This window comes from Perissodus microlepis, chromosome 23, assembly GCF_051167445.1.
Source record: "Perissodus microlepis isolate ML-2025 ecotype Zambia chromosome 23, ASM5116744v1, whole genome shotgun sequence".
NCBI classification, from domain to species: domain Eukaryota; kingdom Metazoa; phylum Chordata; class Actinopteri; order Cichliformes; family Cichlidae; genus Perissodus; species Perissodus microlepis.
Window position 1 is genome coordinate 30,197,719 of NC_140482.1, and position 21,764 is coordinate 30,219,482.

At 39.6% G+C, this 21,764-nt stretch overlaps 1 protein-coding gene across 4 annotated transcripts in view; it reads left to right on the plus strand.

The window, feature by feature from the left end:
* The window catches only part of lpp (LIM domain containing preferred translocation partner in lipoma), a 187,391-nt gene that overhangs the window by 53,064 nt on the left and 112,563 nt on the right, over nt 1-21,764 (plus strand). For all 4 annotated transcript variants that reach the window (XM_084921774.1, XM_084921777.1, XM_084921775.1 and 1 more), the window contains one exon: nt 15,811-16,004. In XM_084921774.1, coding sequence (XP_084777900.1) covers nt 15,815-16,004 — 190 coding nt within the window. In that variant the 5' untranslated portion in view covers nt 15,811-15,814. The remainder of the gene's footprint in view (nt 1-15,810; nt 16,005-21,764) is intronic.

Genomic DNA, 21,764 nt, shown 5'->3' on the forward strand with positions numbered 1-21,764 from the left:
ATAAAAAGGCTAAAGCTAATGATGTCCTTGCTGAGAGTTTAATTTTCTGAAAGTCGCTGAGAACTTCTTCTTATTCATGACCGCATAAGGAGTTAAGGATGTGTAACTTTGGGGAAGCCATCCTCAAAGCTCACCTGTTTTCATGTTGGACTTCATTACTCATAGTGAGAAATTCATTGAGAAATTGAATTTCAAGGATTCTTAGATGTGGACAGAAAATAATTGTTGCCAGTGGGAAACCATAAAGGTCATAACTTTATGACTTGTGGAGCTTTTGCCTCCAGGGCATTTTGAAATGCATTCTAACATGTGCGTATTGTTGTGAAAGCGTGACCTTTTTCTCAGTCTGTCAACTCTTTTGATTTTCTTAAACCTAACAATAACCGTGAGTAAAAACATGCATATTAAAAAAATGAAGGTAGGTTTCTCACAGGAGGCCTGTGTCCTATGTGACAGTCCTCTGTATGCAGTCTCCATACTTTCCTTTCTGTCATTCTAAAACCTTTCTTCCTCTTTTTAAGGATTGGTTTGTTGGAATAACGGTTCTGAAGTCAAATTAATTGGAAAAAATGAAAATATGAGAAAGACATTTCATGCTAATTTGTGCTAATTTGTGTGTGAAGTTCCTCTTTTTATAGGTAACTTTTTATTCCAGGATAAAAAACAAACAAAACTAAACTAAGACCTGGTTGATAAATAGTCCTGCATTGAATTTTTTTAATGTCTGAACCGGCCTCGTCCTTTGGTTAAGAGTTTTTAAAAGTTCAAATATTTAGCGAATAGATGACTCGCTCCCTCATCAGGTCTGCTCGATTTTGAGGTGCTAATTTGCGCTGCTTGTTGGTGGAATATTGGTGACCAGTGAAATGAACTAGTGGCATCTTCACTTATAAATGATTGCATTGTTCCAAGTTCAGCCGCAGACCTTTCCACCCCATCGGTGAATTTTGCAAATGCGACTTCATGTCACTTTGCTCCACTGAGTAACTGTGAGTGCCTCAGACAATCCACAGTACTGCTGCTATTCAGGTGAATTTTCTCTCACTGATTAAGTCTGATCAAGCCTCCAATAACGCTGCTACACCTGTGTGAAAAAGCATTAAAGCTATTAGAGCTGTGGTATTCGTCCATACGTACAGTTTCTCAAGATCATCTGGTAGATCAGCTTCTGTTGTTTTCCATTGATTTGTGAAAGTATAAAATATATCTTCTTTGTTTATTGTTGATGCAAATATTATTTTTTTAAGTCTGCCATCTTCCGCAGAGGTATGCGAGAGATGGTTAAGGTTGTGTTGTGATATATTTACAGCTGTCAGTCAGCAACCTCCTGAGACTGAGATAAGATAAACTCCTGAGACGTCGCATCTTACCACTTGCAGTATCAAGGAGCACATACACCAGTCATGCAAGCCATCCAATTCTATTTGATATATCCCAAGCCAATACAAGCTGTCAGTCAGCATTAAACTCAGATTCACATATTTACAGAAAAGTTGTGCTGCTGTCATTAGGGAGCAAAGGCCAACAACTCAAGTAAACTACTCAACAGCTGTTCAGAAAAAGTCATGCAGATCATGTTAGGAAGTTGTTACTTTAGCAAGCAGTCGATTGCTAAAATAACCAGTGGAATCAGTGGTTATTTATATGCCCACATCATGCAGAAGTATAATTTTTCTTTTATACTGTAATTCTGAAACTCAGCAATTGAATGATGCCACTCCTGAGTACAAAATAAGTTTAGAGAGCGTATTCAAACATTACATTTTCTCAGTAAGTGTTTTGACCCTTTTAACTCTCTCTCTGCCTCTTGTTTGTGTATGAATAGTACATTTTGGGTTTTGGTTTTTTTTGTGGTTTTTAGCACAGATAAAAATTTCAAAGATATGGTGACACCAGAGAGAGTGCAGAGACATTGAAAAACCAATGTTCTATGAATCCTTGTAAAGAGAAACGCTGTTAAAAATCACTGTTTAAGGTCAGTTATGAGAAAAAGAAAACCCCTCAGTGGCAAGTGGATAAAGACCTTGGCCCTGGAAGCTCAAGGTACTTGAAGGATCCTATAGTGTGAACACAGCCAGTAACAAGGTTATGGAGCGTCATTACGAAACTTTTGTGGTTGTTTTGTGTCTTTTTTTTGGGTATCATTTGACGTGTCTTTGATGTTATTTTTGTGTTTTTGAGGTTGTTTTGTGCCCATTTTGTTTCTTTGCAGTTGATCTAGCTCACGTATTGGTCACATTTCTTGTCTTTGTTGTGGTTTTGCTGTATTTTATCTCTCATTCTTTTGCATATCTTTGTGGCCTTTTTGTGATTCTTGCTCACAGCTTTGTCTCTCTCTTTTGACATTTTCCCGTCATTTTCTTGAGATGCACCTACTCGCATGCATAGACTGCGTATAACAATTGATATAACCACTGTTGAAACCTTACCATTTGATAACCAACATCGTTTTATGTTTTTGGAGTCAGAAGCTACTACATTTGCATAAGAGGGTGGAGTGTTAAATGATCAATTTGGGCTAGCAAACACGGTTAACAAGCTGTAGTCACAAACTGTGCAGGTGCATCACACAAGACCTGCACCAGCTAATTAGTAAAAAGTAACTATAACACTAGAATTTCACTCATAAATGAATATGACAAATAATTTGGCTTGACAGACTTATTAGAAGCCAAATTATTTTTCAGATAATTGTTTTAAAAAATGCTCCACAAGGTATCATTAGCTCAGACACAGTCTAAACGGCTAGTTCGGGGATTCTAGTCACTGGAGGTGAAGCTTGTCAGATGATGATCAGCTTCAGCTCTATTTGTCAGGACACCTATCGGCCAAACACCTAAATTCAAGAGACTAAAATGTAAAATTGGAATTTTTTAAGGGAGTGCAGGTTTTCACACTTGAAATGTCTGAGGTAAAGATGAAGCTGCAGATCACTGTTGATGTTAGCGCAGCTAGCTTAACAACCGAAACTTTGATTTATCTGTAAGTGACAGTGTCGTGCTATGAATGCAGTGCTTATTTTCTATCGCTTAAGTGGTGTTTTTTGCATTTGCTTTTAAGGATTTTGCATCTATTTATGCATCTTTTGGCTTATTCTCAGAAATAAAGCGTTTGCGATTTGCACGTGTCTTTATGGTTTTTATGGCGTTTTGTTATTTGCATTGCTTTCGGTTCGTTGACATCTTGACCTCTGGGCTTTGTTCATTTATGCAGACACGTTCACCACAAACAAATGTGAGTCAAAAAAAAATTTAAAAAAATACAGGAAAGCTGTTGCTCATTGTAGGTTTACATTTTTTTTTTAAATTCTTTCTTTGGCTGAGAGAAAAATCTGAGGATCGTAATCTACAAATACACTCTGTATTGTAACCAGGCTGCTGCTGTAAGGGTCTGAAGTCAGATCCATCCTGCTTGAATACATTTCAGATGATTTAAAAATGATTAACTGAAAACAGCAAAGCGACCTTTTCATTTCTCAGCCCCCCCCCTCCATCAGCACCTTTTTTCTTCTTCTTCGTTGCTCAGGGTGGTTGTGCAGGGTGTTTGATGGGGGATGGGGGTTGCTTGTCTTTGTAGTAGTCACAGCTCCAAATCTCATTTGTAATGGTTATCAGCTGGTTGGGCTCTTCACAATAGCTAATGGGGAAAACAAATCGGTATTTGCCATGTTTATCATTTGATTAACCTTCATATTATCCCTCTGTGTAATTAGCCTAATTATGAGAGGCTTTACACTGACACTCTGATATCGCTTGTATAAACAGGTCTGAAATTTCTTGGCCTTGTTCAAATGGAGCGATACTTTTCTTAAAAAACTGAGTGTGTACCAGACATGTGTTGTAAGTTCCATCAAGTGAAAAAATGATAAAATAATCTAAAATCCACAGACATATCAAACTGCCTTGTGCAGAAGGGTCTTGTTGGTAGATGTCAAACAAAGAGGACGCGCCTAGTGTAGAAGCAGACAAGGAACCGTTAATACCCGTTGCAGCAACCCGCCCAACAAGTTTGCTCTTGCATCTCTGGGGAAAACTTGCTGCCTGCTCGCTTTTGTCAAACCTGAGTCTGCCAGCTCTCGTCAGATCTGCGTCCGAGTGCAGACTGGATGAGTTGTGATCGGGACCCTCTTCTTCCCCGAGCTCTGAGCATACTTGCTTTGACACAACAAAAAGGTGATTTTGCCTGCTAGCCTCCTCAGTCCCCTTTGTCATGGCCGGTTTGTGTCAAGCGCTGGTGCAATGACTGACTTACAGCAGGTGTTGAAACAAGACAGATTGCAGCTCGTATTAGACGTGAAGTTACTTCACAGTAATGTATCAAGACCTCCGAAGACCTTTTCTTTCCTTATAGTTAATTTAGGCCTTTTTGTGACTGTGAGGATACAACTTTAGTTTTAGTGTGATGGCTTCTCTTGTAAACTTTTCTTGACCAGACCCCAGAGGGCTGTGGGGCCTTCTACCACAAGACATGTGGCCTTGACATCAAATATTTTAAGTGACAAAAAGTGTTTTTAGAACACAGCACTATGCTGTAAATATAAGACTAGATGAAAAGGAAAGGAAAACTGCCATTTATTTAGAGTAAATAATTCCATTTAAATCTAATAAAATAATAAAATATAAGCAATTACCAGCTGAATAACCCATTTATAGTCTCACTTTAAACCCTCATTTACTCAACACATACACTCACATTGTGTTTCCTTGATCCGCATCAGAGTTGTTGAATTGATTTTCACCTCATAAAACATTTGCAAAGCCAATATTTCAAATACGTGTTTTAGGTCAGGCGTTGCTTAGATTCGTTGTTTTCCCCTTTGATCTGCGTTGGAGCTTGTATTGTTCTTTACATTGTGCCTTGTTACACTGTTTGGACAGTACTGACAGCTGCAGGGAATCAAGTTCAGAGCAGACTAGTGAACTTGTAAGGCACAAACATATTGGGGCATCCATTGTTAGGACGCAGCTGAAAGATTTTAAGGAAAAAACTGGACAATACGCAGATTGGTATTGACTTCTTGCCTTTTTTAAAGATGTAATGTACATAACCTTGATACATTTAAACAAAAATACCTAATAAAAAAGAAAATGTTTGACACCATCATCAGATTAAAGTACTGGCCTGTTCTTTTATCTCTTAGGGGCCTTACCAAGACCTCTCACTGTGCTGGGAATTAACAGAGATGTTCTACTCGACCTAATCCACGCCATACATGCTTCACAAGCATAAATAAAATAAAGTGATGCCTGACATTTAAGTGCAGAGAATTGCTTGTCTTGTCTAGAAAAGTACATCCTTACTTTGAGTATTACATTTACACACAGTAAAAACCCAGACTTGTCAGCTGGATTATTTGTAGGTCATAGTGTGATAATGCCCAGAAGAAATTATAGGAAATTGCAGCGAAATACTCCATGCAACACAGATTGCAACAGAGTCCCTGTGTTAGTATAACGACAATAAAAGTAGTAATCTATGTATAACAAAACTTCAGAGCGGGTACATCTGCAGGTGTAAAAAGAACAAGCATGCAGTTATTTATACAGTAAATCTAAAAAAGTGACTATGTATATATTTTAAAAAACTGCTAAATATATAAGGTATATGCATGATCTGGTGATGAGATAAGAGATGCGGTCGTGCTAGGGAGTAGCATGATGATGCAAGTATTTTGTCATTTCACAACGACTTAATTAAGGGTAAGCAGTAGTATTCGAATCTCTATGATATTGCTTATCGATCAAGTAGCACTTGGCTGTGATATTGTAAAGCAGAGAAGTTATTTCAGGAGGAGGTTTAAGTGATGCAGCCCAGCCCAGGTGTTTGCATCGCCATGACTACATGACAAAAAGCCAACAAGAGTTTTGTTATCTTTTGTGGTATTTCATAAAATAGTCCCTGTGGGGACTAAAAGAGTGTTACTCAACTCTTTATTTCATCAAGGTAATTGTTACAAAAACTTTCATGATTGCTTTTTAAGCATAACTGCAACCACAAAGACATGAAATGCTAACGTTAGGCTGTAAATGAATTACACCACAGTTGTATGACTTCAGTGTCTCCATCGCTAACCTCCTGTGTGAATGTTCCCTGTCAGCTTCGACACTTTTCTAACCACTTTTTTAAGTAAACATCTACTTTGAGCCATGCAACAAACTAAAAGTAATTCGCTGTTTGGTGATTGCAATGACAGAATTCTAACCAAATAGAGTATGTCAAATACATTCAAAAAAATCTATTGAACTTATCATTTCATAGTTTAAGACTCATTCCTGCAGCACAGTATTCTATAAGAAGAAATATTTGATTAATTTCCTGTATTTTTATTGACTGCTAATCAATTATGCTGATGTAAATAGAGCACGTTTGGTCTAAAACGAATGGAGAAATGACTGAATTACCTACAGCGGTAATGAAAGATGATCTTGTCGTGGAGCTGTACTGTTTGCCGTGTCTGTGTTTCAGAACATGATGTTTGACTTACCCAGCCCTCTGATGCCCTGACACTGCTATTGTTCCTCTACTATTAAATTTTTAACACTAGAAAGAGGTCTAAAACAGCCTTTTGCTTTTATTAATATGCCAGCATGGCATGGTGTCAGACTTCTGGCACCTTCAAATATTTACCCTTGTGCACAAAACATTTCCGGATCCGTAATGACCTCTTTGCTTTTCCCTGTTTCCAAACAGTGGAACGTAGAGCGCGAGTGCTTGTTTGTGTAATGTCGCGTTAACCTGTTCAGCTATTCAACCAGCCCTCTAAAGCAGAGCAGGTCCAGTGCTGGAAAGACTCAGCAACAACCTCTTGCAGATGGGAACCTTTAATTTTTAAAGCATTTTCATTCGCATGGCTGATCCTCCGCACACTGCGTCACGAACCGTGAGTGCTAATCCCAGTCGCCAACCACCTCTTTATTTAGTTTGAAAAATCTTCCAGCCAAAGTGGATCTCCTTCTTCATCTCTGTAGTGTCTTTTTGAAGTAATGTTTTGATTGGTGCCCAGTGAACCAGATTTGTGTAGCTTTAACTGAACTCTACTCATGGGACAAAGACTGAGGTGGAAACCAGCGTAATTGCCCTTTAAATCTTAGTTCACCTTTTCTTATAAAGATATGCTCATCTGGATGCTCATGCAAATACATTATTTCAGTATTTGTTGTTGAGAAGCAGTTTGTTGTAGATTAATGCAAAAAATCAGAAAATGAACAGTTTTATGTTTTAAGAGTGTCAAACATCAAAATGCACAAAACCTCAGTGGTTGTGAAAACATTCTGTAACTATTTGGGGTAAAAGGGGTTAAATTTAAACCCTGCACCAATTTTGATTTTAATTAATATAATTTTTTTGTTGATAACCTTACTAAAAGCCATCTTTACAGATGCCATGCATGCAATGCATCTGTCATGTGCAAGGTCAGGTGTTTAAGCGCTTAGTAAGTGGTCTTTTGTGTCCTTCCTATAGACTAACGTCAGTTCCAGATCTGAATACCGAAGCCAATGTCCAACCAGTTAAATCTTCATTCTTTCTAATGGCCTGCAGGGGGCGACTCCTCTGACTTTAAAAAGAATTGTGAATGTATAGAGGCAGAACCAGCCCAAGGTTTTATGAGTTCTTAAGCAGAAATTGATTTGGGGTTAGTATGTCGAAGGCATTTGACTGTGTCTCTCGGGTGGTCCTGTGGGGGGTGCTCTGGGAGTATGGGGCCCATTGCTAATGGCCATTCAGTCCTTATACAACCGTTGCTGGAGTCAGACTCGTTCCTGGTGGGTGGTGGGCTCCACCAGGGCTGCCCTTTGTCACCAATTCTGTTCCTAATTTTTATGGACAGAATTTCTAGGTGCAGCCAAGTGGTGGAAGGCTTTCACTTATGTGGTCTCAGAATCTCATCTCTGCTTTTCGCGGATGCTGTGGTTCTGTTGGCTTCATCGGGTGATTGCCTCCAGCTCGCCATGGACCAGTTCGCAGCTGAGTGTGAAGTGGTGGGAATGAGAATCAGCACCTCCAAATCTGAGGCCATGGTCCTCAGCTGGAAAAGGGTGGAGTGCCCACTCCGGGTCAGAGATGAGTTCTTGCCCCAAGTGGAAGAGTTTAAGTATCTCGGGGGCCGGCCCCTGCGATAAGCGGAAGAAGATGGATGGATGGATGGATGGATGGTTATTATGTCCATGCGCCGTCATTTGTAACATTATATATGTTACAAAGCCATTATCGTGGCTTTACTGCACTGCTGCCTTTGGTTTCATACGTCACCTCATTGCATAGACTTTGAGGTTTCTGTTTAACTAACATCTTTCTGTGTGCACAAAAATATACAAACAACTTGTCTTGTGTGACATTTTGCATGCTCCTGGGGTCCCCTGTTAGTGTGGGGCCTTAAGCAGCTGCTAAGTCTACTTATGCCTCAGGCTCTCTATAGAAGTCTATGAGGGGAAAAAAACAGCTCTTGGTTTCCTTGATGTGACCTCCGTAAACACTTTCCTGTTAAGTTTTTGTTTTAAAATCTCCAGTGTCACGTCCTATTTTAAGAAAATAATCTATTTCTTAATAATAGTTTGGTCCCATTAGCATCAAAAACATAAAGCATGGCGTAGCTTGTTATTAACAAGTCACCTTTGGCAAATGCATGAGTTATAGTGTCCCATCACTTTCTCAGTCAGATCTCATCACATCTTATTTCAAAGACTCAGCTCAAACCCACATAACAAGACTTTGATAACCAATGTTTGAAGTGAAAGTGGGCACGTCCATCCATTATATACATTTTGTGGTCGTGCCTATTGCAGACTTTACTCTCATGGCTCCGGGTGTAGATTTCATCAAAATGACTTCAGACTGGTATGCACTGATACCTGATGCCTTCCAAGTACAACCAGTCGATATTGAGCAGTAGTAAAAAAAGTTTTTGTCCATCCATCCATTTTCTTCCACAGTCGCGACTGCATTATCAAATACCAATGCACTCAAATCTGCCAGGTTCAGTATTTATCTAAAAAGGATTAAATTACAGTAATCCCACCCACCACAGCTGATTTATTCACCCTCATCTTTTTTAGGGTCTTCCAGCTTCTTGTTTTGGTTTCCTGGGCCATGATGCTTTGCTTCACTCTCCTCAGTTTTTTTTTTTTTAGCTGTCGAAAACTGCGATGTAGAAGCTGCTAGAGCATTTTAAAAAACAGAAGCTTGTGAACAGTGTGTGTGTGTTTTCTTATCTTTTTTTTCCGATAGGTTTTCGACATGTGATTCAGCTCGCAGCCTCAAAAGAGTTTTTGCTAGAAAGCATGTCATCCTTTTTCCTCCCCCAAAAATCTCTGAACCTTGCCATATTATGTTAGAATTCAGCTCTCTCAGTGGTCCTCTTTGTATGGTTTTGTTTGATAGTTTCCTTGGTGGATATGAAAGATTAATGCAGCAGAAGCACCTGCAGCAGTTCCTCAATGACAGCTGTAAAAGTGCAGCGGAACAGCTGTGAGAAGACAGCCCGGCTGCCGTGCCCCCATAAAACAAACTGTTAAACACGGTGTCACCGCTTTGTGAGTCATCCTGTAACTGCCCCGGCTATCAGAATTGATTTTCCTTCCATGAGCTCCAATAGTGTTTTTTGTGACTGCGAGTGCACCTTCAGTGCGATTCCTCACTGTGTTTTGGTTATCTTTGTGTGTTCATTTATACATGTTTTCTTCCACTTTTTGTGTACATTCTTATTCCAGAACACAGAAAAGGAGGTACAGAAGGGCCTACCATAACAAATTATCTTTGTTATGGTAGAGAAAGGCCTGAAGTAGGAATTGCAATTGGTCCACGTGTTTAGTCAGAAGATGTTTACAGCAAACCTTCATATACGTATGTCCTGTAATGCAGAAATTGTAATTGTGTGGTTTTCCTCTAGTTGCTTTTATTTCCTCCCACAGTCCTAAGACTGTGGTGTAGACTGTGGGTGTGATGGAAACTGCAATGGCGTGAATATGTTCATCTACCTGTTATCGACTGATGGTCTGTCCAAAATAAACCCCCTCATTTTCTCAAGCTGAAAGGGGAATTCCCCTGATCGTACAAAACAAAGTGCAGTTACAGGTGTGAAAGAGTTGCACGAGCACTTCTTGAGGGCAAAGACGGAATTGCACAAAGTGTATCATCAGGGTGACGGCCACAACTTAAAAATAAAAGGTGTGAAGAAGCTTGAATGTCTAGCAAAATGGCCTGTGGTTAAGTTACACATCCTAGGTTTGAACAAAAATAAAAATAGCCGCCGTGTGGTTCTGCTGAACTGTTCGTGACCATTTATTGAAAAATATGCCCATCATGACAAAAAAAAGCGATAGTTTGTCATTATTTTTTGTGATATATCTGCTGTTCCAACGGTTGGTGCTCATATTAAACATAACCAGAGTATCACACATTTTCTTATATTGAGTTTTCCCTGCATTTCCTTTCTCTTCTTGGACCCGTATGATGCCACTGAGTGGGATTTACAGCTTACTAGAAGCCCCACCCACCTGTCATTTAAACTTTATTTGTGAGGGGCAGCCAATCGTAAGAAAGCTGGCTTAAATGATGTGGAGTTGGTCTTAAAGGAGGAGGAGCTAAACAAATCAGTGGAAAATGTTCCTGGAGAGAGGACCTGAAAGCAATGTGCAGAGGAGAATAAACTGATCACAAAAAACAAGTGAAACAAGTCCTGGTGGGGCATCGTAAAGGAGGGAAATCAGACACAGGTATAAATAAAATAACCATCATTTCATCACTCTGCCAGTGTCACATTGTGTAATCAGGACTACAGGGAATACTTCTGGATGTATTTAGGATGATCATATGTAATAACCATATTTTTCATACTGAATTTGATTATTACAGCCCACACAGGTTACCCTCTAAATGCATTTTTAAAAGATTAGAATAAAACGGAAGAGAATGACTTTATTGTCAATATGAGTGGACAAGTTGCCTTTGGTTCACCAAGTCACAGATCAGTTCATAATAAATATACAGTCATCCACATACCTTAATAAAGCTTCAGTAAAATTAAGTAAAATACATCACAGCAACTACTAATTGCATTTGGCACAAATAATTCCTCATACACAGTATTAAGCTGTACAGCACTGCACAAGAGGTGCAGCACAGTTAAAACATGATTGTGATCACACTGTGGTGAACACAGGGTCAGCAGCAGGGAACCGCACCCCTATCTAACACACTGATCTTCCACATTCGTGTCTTCTAACAGTTTAGGCAGACCTCTGGTTTAAGCGTCTTTAGTCTTGTGTGGCTCATAGCTGATAACTTTTACTCTGAGTCTGTAGAGATGAGGCGTTGGGAAAGACTGGCCTAAACACTTCCTGTCACTGAAAATCATAATCACTATGCACGCATGTCATAGTTGATGCACTTTAATTCTAATCAGATCAGTTGTTAGATGTGAAAACCTTTTCATCTCTCTGTATTTTTCTTATATTTTGTGTCTCGTTGTATGTCACCATTTCAAGCCTTCACATAACGGGCTCTGCTGGAGTTCCTTGCCACTTTTCGTGGTCCTTTATCAGCACTGAGTGTTTATTAGAATCAGAATCAGAATACTTTATTAATCCCTGGGGGAAATTATTTTTTGTTACAGTGCTCCATTATAAACCAACATTAAGACAAGACAGACAATACGCTAACTAAGAATAGTACAATATATACATATATATACATACATAAGTCACTCATAAATAAATAGCTGGAAAAGAAACGTGTAGTTGTAGCAGTAACCAGTGTGTTAAGTGGATGTGTTGTACAGGGAGATGGCCACAGGCAGGAAAGATTTCCTGTGTCGTTCAGTGGTGCTTTTCGGTAATCTCAGTCTCTCACTGAACGTGCTCCTGTGACTGACCAGCATGTCATGGAGTGGGTGGGAGGTGTTATCCAACATTGTCTTTATCTTGGACAGCATCCGCCTCTCCGACACCACCTTGAGGGAGTCCAGCTCCATCCCCACAACATTACTGGCCTTACGGATTAGTTTATTAAGTCTGTTGCCACTGCAGTAGATGTGGCTTGTTTGCTTCCACCCTCAACCTCATCTGTGAAAAAGCCAGTCTTCTGTTATTTACACAAAGGAGAAGCTTTGGACCGGCTGAAGTACATTTCTGAAATAAACTGCTCTCTAGAGTAGACCTTGAATGGATAAAATAATGGCACTTAAAGCCATATGGAGCGAGTGTGTGTTTTTCAAATAGTTTATTTGTTCATGTTTTAAAGGGAAGAGGGGAAAAAAATAATTTGACAGATGAAATGCTGAAATGTACGCATACGTGTGACACGCCCGCGTGCAGCCTTTTTGAGCTTAAAAAAACCCCGCCAGGGTGCCTCCGGGGTAAACTGCATCACAAGTCACTGAACCATATTGATCATAGTCAATTAATATGTAGCGCACAAAAGATTGCGAGAAGACCTGCTGAGGAAGACTGCTGCTATGAAACGGCGCACTCCCATCCAGACAGTCTCCAAAGCATCCAGGAAGTGGCTTCGCTTTGCAGCCCTGAAACCTTAAAATCGCACGCCGCTCCAGAGCACTGTTATTAAACTATTTTTAAAAAGAGGTCACATTTTTTAAACACAATCAGAGATTTTTATTCGAGGCCAGTCCTGAATTATTATTTCAGTGCAGTCGTGATTTTCTGTTTAAAATGAAGGCTGCTGCAATTTATAAGCCTAGCTGATCGCACGCGTAATCTATGAATCACAGGAATGATTATATGCTGAAGTCATCAGTGAAGTGGCTTCTGTGTTGTGCGCTCGGAACGGCACAGAAGTCACTTGTTTTGCAGAAATTTTATTTAAAATAACAGATGTGAGTGGGTTTAATGTGCACTTTAGGGCCCAGTATCCATAAAGCGACGCCCCGCTGCGCATTATTTGCCATCACCAAAGAATGCAACCACACACTGACACAGAAATTTTCCTTTCAGGATATCACATATTGAGTCTTACTCACACATCCTAAGATCATTTCTTCTCTTTCCCTTTCAATTCATCTTTTATTTTGTTAGCCATTTGAGCATTGGGAAATGAAAGCATTTGCATTGAAAGGACAGGTGGGTGTGAGACACCAGCGAGCGTCTGAATTGTAGCATTAAGAGCATGAGAGAAGGGAGGGGGGGGGAATCAAAAGTAAGAACCATTCAGACGGCAGGAGGAGCAGGGATTTGAGCAGATATTAAAAGATGATTGTGCGTGGGCTTTTACTGCTGTGCTCCAGAGAAAGAATGTAAACCCTGTATCAGTCAGAGTGAGGATAATAAACAGTAAAAACATCAGAACACAGCACAACAAACACAAACAAAAAGAAGGATGGGGAAAAGCGCGCCGTATAAATAGTTCAAATATTTCAAGTGATTTCAGAATGCGATGGTGAAATACTGGAGGTTTGTGTCCTCAGCTGCTGCAAGTTCCTCCACTCTGTGGTGGTCTTCCCTTCACTGGAACTGTATTACCGACATGCATGTTAAACAAAAGCATCGGTTAGAGGTGAGACTTGGTGCCATTTTGGAACATTTTGATAAGTTCGACTCTCATGCACCCTCCCAAAAACAAAGACAACAGAAGCAACATGAAATTAAGTAATAAGTAGTCAAGTGTTGTTTTTTTGTGTTTGCATGCGTGACTGTGGATCATTGTTCTGTCATTCCCAAACACTCATCTGATCTCATTTTTGACAGCTACATCAACGCTAAAAAAATCATTGATGGTTACATCAGGGTTACAGCATTTTTCAATACTTTTTCCTCTTCTAAAGTCTTTTTGTTTTTAAAGTACTTTGTTGTTTTCACCGCTCTTTGTCTCTCATATCACTCTTTTGATTTGTTGATCTCGTGCCGACATCGCAAGCAAGTGTGCAAGTAAAGAAAGCGAAGGCTCAGAGTCAGAGTTCAAAGTGATTTCCTTTCGACTTTAACGCTTGTTGTTGCTTTATTAAATCGGACACTTTGCTGCATGTCAGAACACGCTGTTTATTGCCTTGTTTTTCGTTGTACAGCGTAATTCTGCCAGACGCTTTCAAGCAGACTCCGTCGTCGGAGAAAAAAAGTAGACGTGATCTGTGTACGCTTATAATTAGTGTAACTTGTGCTGCATGTGGATACAGTGGCCTCAGTCACCTCTTTTATAAAGCAGAAACGGTGACACATAGAAGGTGTTTAATGCAGCAGGTCGGGTCTCACTGAAACTGTCAAACTCACATTGAACTTGAGCAATTTAAAGAATGTGATTAAAAGCACAGTTCGTACTGCTGTCATGTACAGCTGGGGATAAATATTCAGATTTTTAGTCATGCTTGCAGGGCTAGGTATGGATGTTTGGAGACAGAGACAAAAGCAAATGGTAAATGGATTTGGTTTTTATATGATGCTTTCTACTCATGCCCATTCGCACGCATTCATACAAGCACTTTTTTCATTGCTAACGTTCACACATGGTTAGTGCACCCATCCGGTGGACAAATGTCAGCCAAAGGTGAAAGGGCAGTCTGGCTAAGGGCAGGGTTTCTGTTTCATGTTATAAGTAGGGATGTCCCTGGTGACTAAAATCCCGTCCACACGTAAACGCAGAAATGAAGGAAAACGCTGCTAGGAACATGCCAAAGCAACAGGTGGCGATATTTTCCTAACCTGTAGAAATGTTGGCCAATCAGAAGTCTAGAAGCCTCGGTGGGAAATAGTAAACAAAGCTGGGGCATAGAAGCAGAACGAGTCTATGTAATACGTAAGCATTTAAACACTGCAGAGAGTACAATTAACAGTAACAGTATTGTAGAAATTCATTTCACCGAAACAATAACGTGGCGCACAGTGTGACGTCAAAAAAGGCGCACACCTTTGACGCTGCGTTTTCTCCGTTTTTCTCGTCCACACCTAAATGCAAAAACGGAGTTTTCGAAAATATCCACCCTGGCAGGCGTTTTTAGAAATCTCTGTTTTCAGTGACCGAAAACGCCGTTTACGTGTGGACAAAAGGTGCAAACGCATAGAAAAATCTGCGTTTTCAAAAATACCCGGGTACGTGTGGACGTAGCCTAATTTTCAAAAAATAACCAACTAAAAGTAGAACACTCCTGATCGCAATACATGGGTTTTAAATATTTAAGAGCATTTTGAAACTGTTATTGATGTTATCAAATTAGATTTTAGTTGCTCCTGAAATGTGTGGTCGTTGCTTCATCTATAACACACGCAATGTTAGTTTGCCGACTGTGGCTGATATTACCCGTGCTTACTTCATCCGGTTAGGGTCCACATGTTGGTGGACCTTAAACCTATGGTTGGGCTTTGCTCTATTAACATCACTAGTTTACTTGACAGTCCTTCACAGTTGTTTTCTACATCACAATACTTCAGAACTGACCTGGTTAGCATGTCTTACTATGGACCTTACTCGTTTCCACATCACTCGGAGAGAGTGGCGCAACGTCTGTGGGCTCCTGTGTTACAATTAGTTTTACAAAACGAGTTCAAAAAGTGAAGAAATAATCATGTAAATGTAGTAATTTATTACTGCTTTACCAATTTAGCTGGTATCCATACACTTAGCATCATTATTTGTCATGTGAACAATATTAATGCTCCCGCTTGCCATTGCAGGCTGTAATTTGGGAAGTAAAATCTCCATTGTCTCTGTTTCCTCATCGAGTATGCATGCAGAGAAACCTGCGCTTTGGCACAGTTAACATTACACCCCACCCGTTAAATTCGTTGTCCCTGCAGCACACTTTTAATTTCTGCATCACTCTTGAGTTTGCAGCCCCTGACTTTTAATAACTCTGTGTCCCCTCCTTAGAACCATGTGGAACCCAGTGAGTGAGCAGACAGGACAGGTGACTGCCAGGATGGAGACCACTCCATCTTTGGGTAGTGCGAGCATCTCCGTCTCGCAGCAGCAGGCACCTAAGAAGTTTGCACCCGTGGTCGCCCCCAAGCCCAAGTTCAACCCTTACAAACAGATGGGAGAGGCCACACTCTCCGAGCCGGCAGGTAAGCGCACAGTCTTCAAATTGCTTCAACTAAGAAAATATCATTATCTTACAAAATAATTAAAATGTCCCACTTTGCAGCGTTTATTAGTAATATGATATTTTTGTTGTTAAACTCTGCACTCTCCATGTTTAGTACTTGCCCATATTTCATCTTCTGCAGTTAGCAGTAAACCCGTCCTACCCTTACAGTGGTTACAAGTGCAACAGAGTACATTTTAAATTTTACTGTTGAGTGTCTTGGGTATTTCTTTATTCAGCATTATATTTAACAGTTACTGAGACAGAAATCTAAGTGTTAAACTGAACTGCTTGTTCAGTGAATATTCCCATGTGTACTTGATATTGATTTCCATACAGTACAATTCATAAAACATACATACGATATAATTTCATCCCTAAAAAGCTCTGACACTAAAACATATGACGTGATGCTAAACAGCATTTTCTTTTTTATCTTTTTCTTGTTCACTAATATAATTAAAGTTTACTGAAGTATGGAGCTTACAATACTCTGGCTCTGATGTGTTAAGACTGAATGGAAAGTTCAATTCAGTTTTATTTATATAGCGCCAAATCACAACAGCAGTTGCCTCAAGGTGCCTCAAGGTGCCTCAAGGACCCTACAATAATACAAAGAAAACAGAGAAAACCCCAACAATCATATGACCCCCTATGAGCAAGCACTTTGGTGAGAGTAGGAAGGGAAAACTCCCTTTTAACAGGAAGAAACCTCCAGCAGAACCTGAGAGGGCTCAGGGAGGGTGGGGGGCAATCTGCCACGACCGGTTGGGGTTAGGGGAAGAAGACAAAGACAAAGACACGCTGTGGAAGAAAGCCAGAGATTAATAATAGGTAATGATTAAATGCAAAGAGGTCTATTAACACATAGTGAGTGAAAAAGGTGATGGAAGAAGAAACACTCAGTGCATCATGGGAATTCCCCAGCAGCCTAGACCTATTGCAGCATAACTAAGGGAGGATTCGGGGTCCTAAAAATATCCTTTATTAAAAAGGATGGTTTTAAGCCTAATCTCAAAAATAAAGAGGATGTCTGTCTCGTGAATCCAAACTGGAAGCTGGATCCACAGGAGAGGTGCCTTGAAGCTGAAAGCTCTGCCTCCCATTCTGCACTTAAATACTCTAGGAACCACAAGTAAGCTAGAGTAAGCCCACAAGTAAGCTTACAGTTTCAGGGTGAAGTGCTCTAATGGGGTGATACGGTACTATACGATTGTTAAAACAAGATGGTGCCTATTCAAGACCTAGAAGTAATACACGCATGAACTAGTTTGTCAGCATCACACTGAGACAGGATTTTTCTAATTTTTGAAATATTGCGCAAATGAAAGAAAGCAGTTCTACATATACTAAACTACACATATAACTCCAGGTTTTCTCACAGTATTACTAGAGGCCAAGGTAATGCCATCCAGAATAAGAATCTGGTTAGATACCATGTTTCTAAGAATAAAATCTAATAGATAAAGTTGGGTGTCATCTGCGGCACTAAGATCTAGTAAGGCAGATACGTTTTCATTTATTATGTAAGTGCTAAATTACACACATGAGTTTGTTCACAGGTGTGTAAAATACCAAACACTTCTTTAGCCATTGTCAAGATGAAAGCCAACGTGATCTACAGTCACTGCAGCACAGTTGATGAGAGTGCGGCTGTGAAAAAAACGTTTGCACATTATTTGGGTGACCTGTAAAGGATGCAGCTTAGCCCGAGGAAGTAAACTGTGAAGAGTGACACAGAAAAGCAAAAAGTTTCCATAAGGCATCTGCTACATTAGAAAAACATATTTTTAAAAGATGGCAGCTTCACCTCGTTTCATCTGCGCCGGCTTTACCTCTAAAACTGGAAAGTTGGACATGTTTGACTTTATAACTGCTGCACTTTTATACTGGTCCAGTTTAGGTTAAGCAATTATACCTGATCGTTAAATCATTCATTAACTGGAGGCCAAGCTTATGCAATCCAGAGTAAGAATCTGGTTAGATACCATTTTTCTAAGATTTGTAGAGCCGAGTACAATAATCTCAGTTTTATCTGAAGCAGAAAATTGGTGTCACGGGTTGCCGGGCAAGCCGTCTGGTGTGGACCCAAAATGCAGGCGCTGGCTTGATGCGAGTGAGCGTTTTATTTACAACCAGCGATATACAAACAAAAGCGAGAGTGGTAAGAACAGCACTAAGAAATGACCTGAACTGGGGGAAAATTAAAGAACAAACCTGGAACACGCCACATACAGGGAGCAACGTGGGATGAGGGCAGAGAGACGCGGAGAAACGCCAACTAACGCATACGAGCCGACAAAGAGCACAGACCGACACCCACTATATATACACACACACAAGGTAATCAGGCAATGACACATAGGAGGGAAGCACAGCTGATCCTAATGGACGTGATGACAGGAAGACACAAGGTGAACACAGTGTGAACAGACATAGACCATCAAAGTAAAACAGGAAGTACACAGACTGTTTTATAAACACACACTGAAAGACACGAACACAACACCAGGATACAACAAGACACAAGAACCAAAAAACCCTAAGGACTGATACAAAATCAGAAGAAGCTAGAAAATAATAACAATAAAGTCAAAACGCTGGAGGTGTGTATAATGGAAACAGAATGGGTCCTAGCACTGAACCCTGTGGAACTCCATAATTAACCTTAGTGTGTGAAGACAACTCTCCATTTACATAAATAAATTGGAGCCTATTAGATGGTTATGATTCAAACAGCTGCAGCACAGTACCTGTAATAGCTACAGCATGCTCTAATCGCTGTAAAGTATTATGGGCAACAGTATTAAACACTGCACTGAGGTCGAGCAGGACAAGTACAGAGATGAATCTGCTGTCAGAGGCCAGAAGAAGATCATTTGTAACCTTTACATTTATAACCATTTCTGTACTGGGGTGAGTTCTGAAACCCGACTTTAAATAAATCATAACTCTGCAGATGATCTGTTAGCTGTTACAGCTACTCTTTCAAGAATTTTTGAGATTAAAAGATAAGTTAGACATTGGCCTATAATTAGCTAAGGCAGCTGGATCAGCTAACGGTTTAACTACTGCCAGCTTGAACGTCAGTGTTACATAGCCAATGCTACAGCTGCTTGTTCAACAAATATTCCCAGATTAATGTAATTTGATGCTCCCGCCCTGAGAAACATTTGCTTTTTAGTATCCCAACTGTATCTTGTGGCTCTACAACAGCCACCTCCTCTGTGTGGCTGTTGTACTTAACTTAAAATTGATTTCCACACAGTATAATTCATACAATGTACATACAACATGATTTTCATCCCTAAAAACCTCCTTGATGAAAGACACTGAAACATATATGAAGTGATGATAAAGAGCCTTTTGTTTTTATTTATTTATTTGTTAGTTGGAGATCGGTTGATCATATTTAGGATTGAAACATTAATTAATCGCAGGACTTTTGTAGGACTGGGGTATAAAAGACACGTTGATGATCAATTGGAGAAAAAGAGTCTAAATAAGTAGTAAATACTAGTTAACTAGTTAATATTAAAGATAATATTAATATTAAAGAATTTAGATCAATATTAAATGGACTTGTATTTATAGATTATGTTTATATTTTTAACCATTCAAACTGCATTTATGCATTTTTACTTGCACATTCATACAGGAGCTTGTTTTAAGAACTTTATATTTGACACCCAATCAGGATGAGTTATAGATTGATGCAGGAGCAGTGGATCGAGCTGCTGACCTTCTGATTACCAGAATAGCCTTGGTAAGGCTTACACTCAGGGCTTCATCAGGTATACCTGAACCATCCCTTAGATATGCTACTATGGGCCCGGGAACTTCCCATGATGCACTTCAGTTCCTCTCGGCTCCCTTCTTTTCATTCCCTGTGTGTTTTTATGCCAGGACTCCTCTCCCCTGTAGTTTTCTATGAGCTGGTGTTATGTAAATAAAAAATTAATTGAACAGACGACCTGCTCTGGCTCCTGAGCCACAGCTGTGCACAGCTGCTGTGTTTGGCTCACAGTGTGACTAAACACCTAAAATTAGCCTCATGAAAGCGTCTCTAGAAACTTTTACAGAGGTCTTTCACATAATCAACCATCAAAGTTGTTCTGACCTTCTTGTTGCTCTGAGATTTGGAGAATTTCTAGGTAACGTTTGGGTTATTATATCATCCTGTTCTGTAGTCCTCTGTGAAATGGGCGGTTTTATTTGCTTTATTTTTGAGTTTCCCTTAAAAACTGGATAATTCACCAGTTATCGCCTGTTTACAATATTGAATTTCTGGCTATTAATTGCGGCAGAGGTGTTATTGCATGTCTAATTTACAAGCAGTGTTGGCAGTGTGGTTTGCAGTCAAGTGTGAGTGCAGGAAGCCTTGTGTTGTCTGCTTTTTTTAGGTCCCCTGGGAGCTGATGGCTTGTTTTTGTGAAAAAAAAAAAAAAGACTCTAGTTCTGCAACTTCATATGCAATACGTGTTGAAATGTAAGGTTACAATTAAGATTGTTATTAAGAATGTCATGTCATATAAAGATTATTTAAAATAAAGCTAAAATATGTGGATTCCACTTTGACGTGGAGTTGCTTATAATAATCAATTTTCTTTTTTCTAAATTCATATTCTTCAGTAGAAAAAGGAAGCAAATGGAATTAAATCTGTACAGTGTGCTGTATATTTTTACCTTTATAAAGTCATACTTTGCATTAGCACACGTTTTCTACAGCACAATAATAGGAAGACGTATGCAAATTGTTTAAAAAATCTTTTTGTGTAAATAAGAGAGCGGACGAGAACACAGGAAGCGGTTTTTTTCTTTTACTGCCAAGAAATAACACTGAAACCTGAAACATTATGACCTACTCAGAGCTACTTATAGACGTTTTAAAGGAATTGATGCTTTTATTTTGCATATGCTCCTATTGTAAAGACGGAGCTGCAAACACAAACAATAATATTCTCTGTCCTCACTTTCCCTTCCAGTTATGTGTTGTAATGTGAAAATTATCTAAACCTCTGCCCTCAAACCCCCCCGAGAGCCCTAGATTTCCAAAACAGGGGAAACGGTTATGAAATTCACCAGGACGAGAGCACACTGTCAGGCTGAAAACACTGCTGTCTGTAGGGGTTTGTGGTTTGACTTACAGACCGTCTTGTACTCCAGATGTTGGTGGTGTAAAAATTGTTCTTAGATGGCTTCTTTTTGAGCTCTGCCCAGCATTTGAGAAAAATAAAAAAACAACAATTGAAGCTGTAAAGCAGCTTTTAAGCTTTCAAAATCAAAACTCTTTATATGCTTCACACAAGGTGACACGAAGCCCTTTTCGTAGAAAAAAATTAGGGTAAGAGGAAAAAAAGCTGAAGGTGTCATGAAAAGACACATTGAGCTTTTTTTAAAGTACATTCCCTGTACTAATATACAGTTTCACCTTTTAATTGTCCCTATAATTGTGTTATAAACAAAGAACAGACAGAATGATGAGCTTGTTTACTTGATCATCAAGTTTTCTGAAGTCTGAGAACAATTCTTATGAATTCTTATTGTGATAATATTGTTTTAATGTACTTGCACTTAAAATTTATATGTGTGTCCTTGACTTGACATCTTTAACAGCAGAAGCTGCATTTATTGTTGTTATTTCCCCACTGTATGAGTATTGAATGGTAAAGACCCCAGGATGGAGCCTTGAGGAACACCACACTGCTCTTTTGCACACGCAACACCAAGCTGCATCACT